Below are 9,661 nucleotides of genomic sequence, written 5' to 3'. Positions count from 1 at the left end.
GTGTGTCTGTGTGTGTGTGTGTGTGTGTGTGTGTGTGTGTCTGTGTGTGTGTGTGTGTGTCTGTGTGTGTGTGTGTGTCTGTGTGTGTGTGTGTGTGTGTGTGTGTGTGTCTGTGTGTGTGTCTGTGTGTGTGTGTGTGTGTCTGTGTGTGTGTGTGTGTGTGTGTGTGTGTGTGTGTGAGAGTGTGTGTGTGTGTGTGTGAGAGAGTGTGTGTGTGTGTGAGAGAGTGTGTGTGTGTGTGTGTGTGTGTGACTGTAGCGTCCACCTGAACGCAACAGGTGGAGCTTGGTTGTAGCCCCGCCCCCCCAGGTTCTTGATGTTGATCATCTGGAAGCGGGTCAGAGAGGATTCTGGGTAATGTAGTCCTGGACCAGGTTGAACCCGTTCCTTCCGGGTTCACGTCCAGAATGCTTTGCAGCACGACCCCCGGGTATTCCTGTCCTCAATGCCCAGCTATCTGACCCCGCCCCCTGCCCCGCCCCCACACGGGGTCAGGGGGCGGGGTCTAATGAAGGTTTTTCTCTTTATTTTAAATCACGTTGCCGTGGACTCGTCTCCACGTTTCACGTCGGTCCTGAAGGGCGGCGCCGGCGTCTCAGTCATGAAGTTAATTTTCCTCTTTCTGCATCCGAACTCAGGTCCTATGGAGGTAATTAGATTCATGCCCCCCTCCCCCAACAACCCCCCCGTGGCGAATGGAGCCCCTAAATGTCAGCCGGTGTTTAAACGCCGCCTGATGATGAAATGTGAGGAGCTCCTCACGGCTGATTGGACAGTCGCTCCGCACCCCCCCCGGTCACGCTCCCGGAGCGCCTCCTGAATCCATTGGACACGGGATGAGGAGCAGCAGGAGGTGGGGGGGTCGGGGGGGCTTCACTTCATCTGTTTCTGGGACAAACAGCAGGAAGCTGCCTCCTCATTGGTCGATCTACTTCCTGTTAGAGCTGTTAGGGGGTGTGGCTTGTCCCGTAGGTCCACCATGTAACTGGACTCATCCATCTAACTCCTCCCCCCCTCTGTGTTGCTCCGCCCCCTCGCCCCGGCTAACTCCACCTCCTGTCTTTCCCACAGCGTTCGCCATGATGATCGTCCTCGCCATCATCCGCATCAACAAGGGGGCGGGCGAGGGCCGGCCGCCGGCGGCGGCGCTGGGGGGCGTGCCCAACCTGTTCGGCGTGTGCGTGTACTCCTTCATGTGCCAGCACTCGCTGCCCTCGCTGGTCACGCCCATCGCCGACAAGCGGCGCCTGGGGGTGCTGGCGCTGGCCAACTACGCCCTGATCCTGGCGTTCTACCTGCTGCTGTCCTTCACCGCCATCTTCTGCTTCGACGGCGAGCGGCTGCACGACATGTACACACTCAACTTCACCGACAACTGCGCCGTGCTGGGCGTCGACTTCCTGCGCTACTTCCTGGGGCTGTTCCCCGTCTTCACCATCAGCACCAACTTCCCCATCATCGCCGTCACACTGCGCAACAACTGGAAGACGCTGTTCCACCGCGACGGTGGCGCCTACCCCTGGGTGGTGGACCGCGTGGCCTTCCCCCTCATCACCCTGGCCCCGCCCATCGCCGTGGCGTTCTGCACGCACAACCTGGAGTCGCTGGTGGGCATCACGGGGGCCTATGCCGGCACGGGCATCCAGTACGTGATCCCGTCCTGCCTGGTGTACTTCGGGCGGCGCCGCCTGGAGCCCGTGCTGGGGAGGGACGCCATCAACAAGCACCGCTCCCCCTTCCGCCACGCCTTCTGGGTGTGGTTTGTGCTGCTGTGGGCGGCGTCCTGCCTCATGTTCGTCACGGCCAACATCATCCTGACCGAGACTCACAAGTGACCCCGGGACGACCTCCTGCCGGGCCGTCCTCGCTGCTGATTGGACGGCGTGCCTTTAAACGGAACGTCTGCTGCGTGATTTTAATGGAATTATGGGTAATTTATCTGATTTTTGCTTAAAAGGGACCAAAAACAGCTGAAAGAATGGCTTTTAGCCTCTTGACGGCGCCCCCTAGTGGAGCACGACCGTGGCCTAAGCCTCCAGTCGTCAGTTTGATTGTCAGATTGTTGATTGACAGGTGGGGGGTGGGGGGGGCGTGTGAGGGGATCACACAACTGTTTGAAGCACAAAAGGGAGGTGTCATCCACCGTTGGGGGGCGTCGCTCACCGTCTCGCCGGCGGGGAGGAAAGTAGATCAGGACTATTTATTTTGGGTGAACTGTCCCTTTAAACGCTGCTGTTTCTTTAAATGACATCACTTCTATTGGCTCCACCCACTCTGGCGTTTCACGTTTCTCGACTGGACCAGAGGCCTGTACCCTAAAGCTGGATTACAGCTTAGCCAGATAACTTCAGGCTTAACCCTGGCTTTTCGGTACCATTCGGTTTGTTGCATGTTTGCGATTGGTCGCCTGCAGCAAACTCCGCCCTTTTTATGTGAGCGCGCACAGAAACAGAGTGGACAAGTCTGGATTGAGTTAGTTGATAGCCGGCTTTATGGTACCGAAAATCTGGAGGGCGGATGTCTGGGTAGGTTAATCCAGCTTTGTGGTACAGGACTCTGGTTGGGTGTGGTCAGGTTGGAGTGGGCGGGGCTTCTTCTCGTTTCGGTGATGTTCCGGTTCCTTCCTCCTCTCCACATCGATGATTGATTACCGATCGATTATCAATTCACGATCAAGAAGGCTGGATTTGTGGGCGGTGCCTTTCTACCCTGAACTGACAATCAGATCCTCCCAACAAACGTTTGTTTGTTTGTTTGTTTGTTTGTTTGTTTGTTTGTTTGTTTGTTGTTGGCGGCTGGTTTCCCTTTGTTTTAAACGTTTACGTGATTTTATGATCGACCAATGAAATAAAAGCTTTTTACGTCCACCTGACGCTCGTCTGTCGCCTCCTGACAAACACCTGATATCCTGGATAAAGATGGCTAATGTCAGCTAGCATAGCTACGTGTGGCTAACAGCAGCTAGCACATCAAGCTTATATGTCAGCTAATGTTAGCCGTTGTATTCGTAGCTGGTTGACGTGGCTGATTTCTGACGATGGAGGCGGAGTTAACGGTCTCTGATGTTCACGGTGCTTTGCTGGTCCAGCTGGCTGACTCCGCCCATCATAACGCATCATAGCCAATCAGGTTGATCCTGGATCGGTTTCCACCCTGCTGACAGACGAGCCAGCGAGGCCAAGACGTCCACGCTGACTCCCATAATCCTTTGGGAGGGGATGCAGGAGTGGGTCGGGACAGGATATGGTCGAGTCCATACCAGGAACCAATCAGAAACAAGCTCAGGTGTGTGTGTGTGTGTGTGTGTGTGTGTGTGATGCCGACCAACTAATGAATCCTCAGGCGTGATGCTCACTCACCTGGGCTTCAGGCCCTGATGTCACACTGGAAACACCTGTCACGGGTAGCCCCGCCCCCACACAGGAAGCAGTGGTGGAAGGCGGGGCTACCTGCCTCACCCTGACCCGTTTGTCCCGCCCTCAGGAGTGTACTCAGAGCTTTCTCCTCCGATTCTGAACTGTCACGGCTAACAGCTAGCGGCTAACAGCGAACTTACAGTGGCGATGTTTTAGGGTTTATTGCCATGGTAACGCTAAACGCTGAGCTAAGTCGCTGAACTTTCCGCTGCCAACCAGTTACCAGTTCACAGATACCATGAACCTGGAAAGGTGCTTGAATTCAATAACTTTCAAGGCCTTTCCAGCTTCATGTCTTCCACATTTCTCACCGACCGATGAACGCCTCCATCGCGTCACCGTCACCGTCACCGTCACCGTCTCACGCTCTCCAGAGGATAACCACCAGGTGGGCGGGGCTAGAGGCAGGAAGGCGTTTTGAAAGGGTTCTCCTCTGAAGATGAGGGGCAGGAGGAGGGGCTTGAGTTCGTACTGCAGTGTTTCCACATGGAGGTGGGGGGGGTCTGGATGAAGCCAGCTCTGATTGGTCGACCTCGTTTTATCTCTTCACCTCCTCTGTTTGCTCACCCCCCCCCCCTCTTGCTGCTAAATCCAGGTCCGCTCCAGGAATTATCCTGGGTCGATACTGTGTGATTTGCTGTCAGGAGTGAAATGGAACCGGCCCCCACCGAAACACGAGTCGTGACTCGACAAAGAAAGTTTGTTTGGTCGTCGTGTGAAAGATTAGCTTCAAACCTGAAAACCTGAACATCCTGTAAAACATCAGGAGACAGAACATCAGGAGACAGAACATCAGGAGACAGAACATCAGGAGACAGAACATCAGGAGACAGAACATCAGGAGACAGAACATCAAGAGACAGAACATCAGGAGACAGAACATCAGGAGACAGAACATCAGGAGACAGAACATCAGGAGACAGAACATCAGGAGACAGAACATCAGGAGACAGAACATCAGGATTAAAGCGTTTAGACGGTTTATTCAAACCCAAATTCAGTTTTAAAATTTTATTTTATTTTATATCCTAAATTAACCCCTGAAGGGAAATTAGTGGAGGTAATTCATCAATAGATTTAACCTGTTTGCTAACGTGAAGCTAGCTTTTTAGCTTTAGCGATGCCACCTTCTGCCACCAGGGGGCGGCAGACCAACGGGTCGTCTTGTTTAAACTGTTTTTTGACGTGTGTTCTTTAAACTTCATTATAAAAAACAAACCCGTGGAGTTTGAGACACAACTTCGGAGCGGTTTCTGTTTTGTTTGTGTTTCCGGTTTGGCGTCGGCGCCGGCGGCGGTGGGGGTGAAGCGTCTGATCGTCTGATCGATGTTTGGCTCCAGAAACGACCCGCGGGTCAATTCCTGTTTCCGTCCAGACTCCTGTTAATTATCGTCTCGTTTGGCGCGGGGGCGGCGCCACGGACTCATTTCCTGCTCTCAAAGTTCAACTTCTTACCCCACGGCGACTTGACGACGCCCCCGACAACAGGTTTGCTTTGTGGGCGGAGCAAACGGTCCGTCGACATCATCCTGAGGCACGTTAGCGTTTGGTTCGATGACCTCGTGACCTCTGCAGCGGGTTAAGTTTAATGGATCCGGTTCAGGAGTCTACTTCCTGTTCAGAGCTAACCGCTAGTGTTAGCGGCAACAGAACCACCGCTAACGCCAGCGGCGAGCCGCTGTGGTCGTTACGTGGCGACAGCGGAGCGTCATTCACTTATCACTTGGCTCCTCCCTCTCGTCTGTGATTGGCCGGTTTTCCTCATCACTCGTTAAATCCGGATCCTCCCGCCCCCTCCCGGTCGGACAGCTCTCATTGGACGTCTCGCTGGGATTCATGGTTTTGTCACTTCCTGTTTGTCTCACCTTGACAAACAGGAAGTGACAACATAATGATATGCAGATGGAGGCGGAGCCTGGTCAAAGTCAGCCCCGCCCCAGGAACCTGGAGTGTTGGGGATAATTCCTTCAGCACTGGGGAGGACCGGACACATGCATGCCCCCCCCCCCCCGGAGACCCCTCCCATTGGAGCCCCCTCCCACTGGAGACTCCTCCCACTTGAGACCCCCCCACTGGTTTGATGGTCACCTCTCGTGTTTCCACGCGTGTCAAACGTGTCGTGTCCTCTGACGTGTGATGTCACATCAAACAGTCCGCGTGTCCCGGCGAGGGGGGGGGGGGGCTGGGGGGGGGGGCGCTGGTGAGCATTCAGGTCGACGCGGGGGCCAGATGGCGGCGTGTGTTTGGAGGAGGGGGGTGAGTAAAGGTGAATGTTGGTCCATATGGTTCTGTTCAGGAGAGCGGGGGGGGGGTCACATGGGTTGACGCGTTCACCCCCCAGTACGCGTTCACCCCCCCAGCAACACAGGTCACAAACGAGTGTGTGCTTCTGAAACAAGGACACTTGTGGAGATGCTCGCTTCAGTCACATGACCACCTTCTTAAAGGGGCCGCTCCGGCCTCGGTCACATGACCACCTTCTTAAAGGGGCCGCTCCGGCGTCGGTCACATGACCACCTTCTTAAAGGGGCCGCTCCGGCCTCGGTCACATGACCACCTTCTTAAAGGGGCCGCTCCGGCCTCGGTCACATGACCACCTTCTTAAAGGGGCCGCTCCGGCCTCGGTCACATGACCACCTTCTTAAAGGGGCCGCTCCGGCCTCGGTCACATGACCACCTTCTTAAAGGGGCCGCTCCGGCCTCGGTCACATGACCACCTTCTTAAAGGGGCCGCTCCGGCCTCGGTCACATGACCACCTGCTGACACTGAATAAACTAACGTTTGTCTCTCAGACGCTGCTAATAAAGTTGATACAAACTGGATTCACCTTCATTATTCTAGTTAGAATAAAACAAAGTACCGTCTGACGATAAACCCGTCGCTGGTCTGATCTGTGCAGCAGGATTGATTGATTGACTGATTGATTGACTGATTGATTGATTGATTGATTGATTGACTGATTGATTGACTGATTGATTGACTGATTGATTGAAATTGAAGGTAATAATCAGGAAACAATACGATAAAAAATATTCGGTAAATAGAAATAAAGTCTTTAGCTGGACTGACAACCAGCTGGAGGGGGGGCCGGTAGAGACCCCAGAGCCCCCCCGCAGTCAAATCAAAGCAGATGAGGGGGGGACTGGATCCAGGAGAACGTTTAGGGATCCTGTGTTTTGATTGGTTCTCCAGCTGCAGGTGTTTCAATGGTTTTAACCAATCATGGGCGCGGCTGGATGACTCATCAGCTGGTCGTCTCTGATTGGACCAGACCTTCATCAGCCCTCATCCCAGGTGTGAAGGACCCGCCCTGCAGCAGGGAGCAGCCAATTGGAGGAGGGCTGCAGGTGTTCCTGTTTCCTGTTTCCTTCCTGGAGCTGAAGCTTCAGAACGTCTTCAGAACGTCTTCAGAACGTCTTTAGAACGTCTTCAGGTCTTCAGAACGTCTTTAGAACGTCTTCAGGTCTTCAGAACGTCTTCAGAACGTCTTCAGAACGTCTTTAGAACGTCTTCAGGTCTTCAGAACGTCTTTAGAACGTCTTCAGGTCTTCAGAACGTCTTCAGAACGTCTTCAGGTCTTCAGAACGTCTTCAGGTCTTCAGAACGTCTTCAGAACGTCTTCAGAACGTCTTTAGAACGTCTTCAGAACATCTTCAGGTCTTCAGAACGTCTTCAGAACGTCTTCAGGTCCTCAGAACTTCTCCTCTGGACCTTAATGTTTCCTGCCTGGGGTCCAATCAGATCGCTGATCGCCTCTGGAGCTCCGCCCAGGTGGGTGCTGTTTCTAACGTGTTCCAGCTGGTTGTTGGTTCTGTGCTGGTTTCCACTGGTGTCCTCTGTGGATTGATCTGCTGCTGGGGGGGCATGTAGGGGGTGGGGACACCAGCGGGGGAGGGGGGGACCAGTTGTTCTGAATGCTGCACTGTGTGGACCAATGAGAGGTTCAGGAGTGTTTGTTTGATTCATGGTTCTGGTGGGGGAGTGTTGTGGGCGGGGCTGCTTGTGGAGGGTTGTGGGCGGGGCTGCTTGTGGAGTGTTGTGGGCGGGGCTGCTTGTGGAGTGTTGTGGGCGGGGCTGCTTGTGGAGGGTTGTGGGCGGGGCTACTTGTGGAGTGTTGTGGGCGGGGCTACTTGTGGAGGGTCGTGGGCGGGGCTGCTTGTGGAGTGTGTGTGGGCGGGGCTGCTTGTGGAGGGTTGTGGGCGGGGCTGCTTGTGGAGGGTTGTGGGCGGGGCTGCTTGTGGAGTGTTGTGGGCGGGGCTGCTTGTGGAGGGTTGTGGGCGGGGCTGCTTGTGGAGTGTTGTGGGCGGGGCTGCTTGTGGAGGGTTGTGGGCGGGGCTACTTGTGGAGGGTCGTGGGCGGGGCTGCTTGTGGAGTGTGTGTGGGCGGGGCTGCTTGTGGAGGGTTGTGGGCGGGGCTACTTGTGGAGGGTTGTGGGCGGGGCTACTTGTGGAGTGTTGTGGGCGGGGCTACTTGTGGAGTGTTGTGGGCGGGGCTACTTGTGGAGGGTTGTGGGCGGGGCTGCTTGTGGAGTATTGTGGGCGGGGCTGCTTATGGAGTGTGTGTGGGCGGGGCTGCTTATGGAGTGTGTGTGGGCGGGGCTGCTTATGGAGTGTGTGTGGGCGGGGCTGCTTGTGGAGTGGTTGTGGGCGGGGCTGCTTGTGGAGTGTGTGTGGGCGGGGCTGCTTATGGAGTGTGTGTGGGCGGGGCTGCTTATGGAGTGTGTGTGGGCGGGGCTGCTTATGGAGTGTGTGTGGGCGGGGCTGCTTGTGGAGTGTTGTGGGCGGGGCTGCTTGGAGTGTGTGTGGGCGGGGCTGCTTGTGGAGGGTTGTGGGCGGGGCTGCTTATGGAGTGTGTGTGGGCGGGGCTGCTTGTGGAGTGTTGTGGGCGGGGCTGCTTGTGGAGTGTGTGTGGGCGGGGCTGCTTGCGGAGGGTTGTGGGCGGGGCTTGATGTTCCCAGAGGAAGTGGAGACTAAATCTGTGAAGTGGATTCTGCAGTGACTAAAGAAAACCCCCCTGGAGTCGACCGGACGTCTGAACACACTTCAGGTGTCATTGTCTCTGTTACCCCCAGATCAGCGGCCCCCCACCACTGATTCATTACTGTAATGATTATTATTGATTGATCACCCTTTGATTGAAATGACCAGTATTTCTCCTACGGTGAATGAACTGATTATAAGTCGCTGTATTTCAAATCAACCTGATCAGTGAAGTCTCTTCAGTCAGTTTTTAATATAATTCTTAGCTATTTGTTAATACAGATATTGATTATTGATTGAATAGAGGTTGTTTTACTGCCGTCTGTATTTACATTAAACCACTGATGTATCTCAGACTACAGCCGTCTGGCGTGTTAACGACTGTCCAGCTAATGAAGACCGCTCCGTTTAACGTTGTCTGAGATTAAACCGGCCCGCTGGGGGGCCGCTGGGGGGGGCCGCTGGGGGGCCGCTGGGGGGGCCGCTGGGGGGCCGCTGGTCTGGAGGACTGGACTCTGTTTTAATGCTGTCTGACATGTTTACTCCATTTTTAATGAGAAGAAATGTTGTTAAAGGATGAAGGGGGGGGGGCTGTCTTTAGAGGGTGGGGGCGCCCCCCCCATCATCATACGAACGTTCACATGAGACATTTTTAAACTCTGAATCCAGCTGGATTTGTGTTGATGTTCTGTTCTAGAGGGTAACCGGGGTGACATCCACTCCCATCAGGACCGACTCTGAACACACCATCACAAACAGGTTCACACGCGTGTTCACAGACGTGTTCACACGCGTGTTCACAAACAGGTTCACACACATCCTCCTTCTTTATTCACGGAACAATCAACACGTTTCACGTCACGGGCCCCGTTAGAATCCTCTTCCTGTTTGTGTCATGTGACAGGAAGGGGAGGGAACTCATTTCAGAAATAAAGATGTTTAGACGCTCTTTAGTTTGTCTCCGGGGGGGGGGGTTAAAACAAAGAGAGGGACAGACTGTAGAGACTTTAGTTTATATATATTCAGTATATCCCAGAACTCTTTCACAGCACAGCGTTTAGACATCCTATAATATCCATCAACAGCTTAATTTATTTAAATTTATTCATAAATGCTTTTCTTGTGGTTTCAGTCCTCACTCAGGTTTTTTTGCCCCCCCCCCGGGGCATCAGACACACTGATGGTGGGAGTCACATTTTTGCTTTAACTGGAGCTGAGAGTTGCCCCGCCCCCGGACACGCCCCCCCCAGCAGTCCAATCAGGGC

At 54.4% G+C, this 9,661-nt stretch overlaps 1 protein-coding gene across 1 annotated transcript in view; it reads left to right on the top strand.

The window, feature by feature from the left end:
• The window catches only part of tmem104 (transmembrane protein 104), a 20,163-nt gene extending 17,296 nt beyond the window's left edge, over positions 1-2,867 (top strand). The window contains exon 10 of the mRNA XM_068337690.1: positions 1,072-2,867. Coding sequence (XP_068193791.1) covers positions 1,072-1,835 — 764 coding nt within the window. The 3' untranslated portion in view covers positions 1,836-2,867. The remainder of the gene's footprint in view (positions 1-1,071) is intronic.
• Positions 2,868-9,661: the final 6,794 nt, after the last annotated feature.

The sequence above is a fragment of the Antennarius striatus genome, chromosome 16, assembly GCF_040054535.1.
Source record: "Antennarius striatus isolate MH-2024 chromosome 16, ASM4005453v1, whole genome shotgun sequence".
Lineage (NCBI taxonomy): Eukaryota > Metazoa > Chordata > Actinopteri > Lophiiformes > Antennariidae > Antennarius > Antennarius striatus.
Note: the sequence above shows the minus strand (reverse complement) of the source record. Positions and strands in the feature narration are given on the sequence as shown.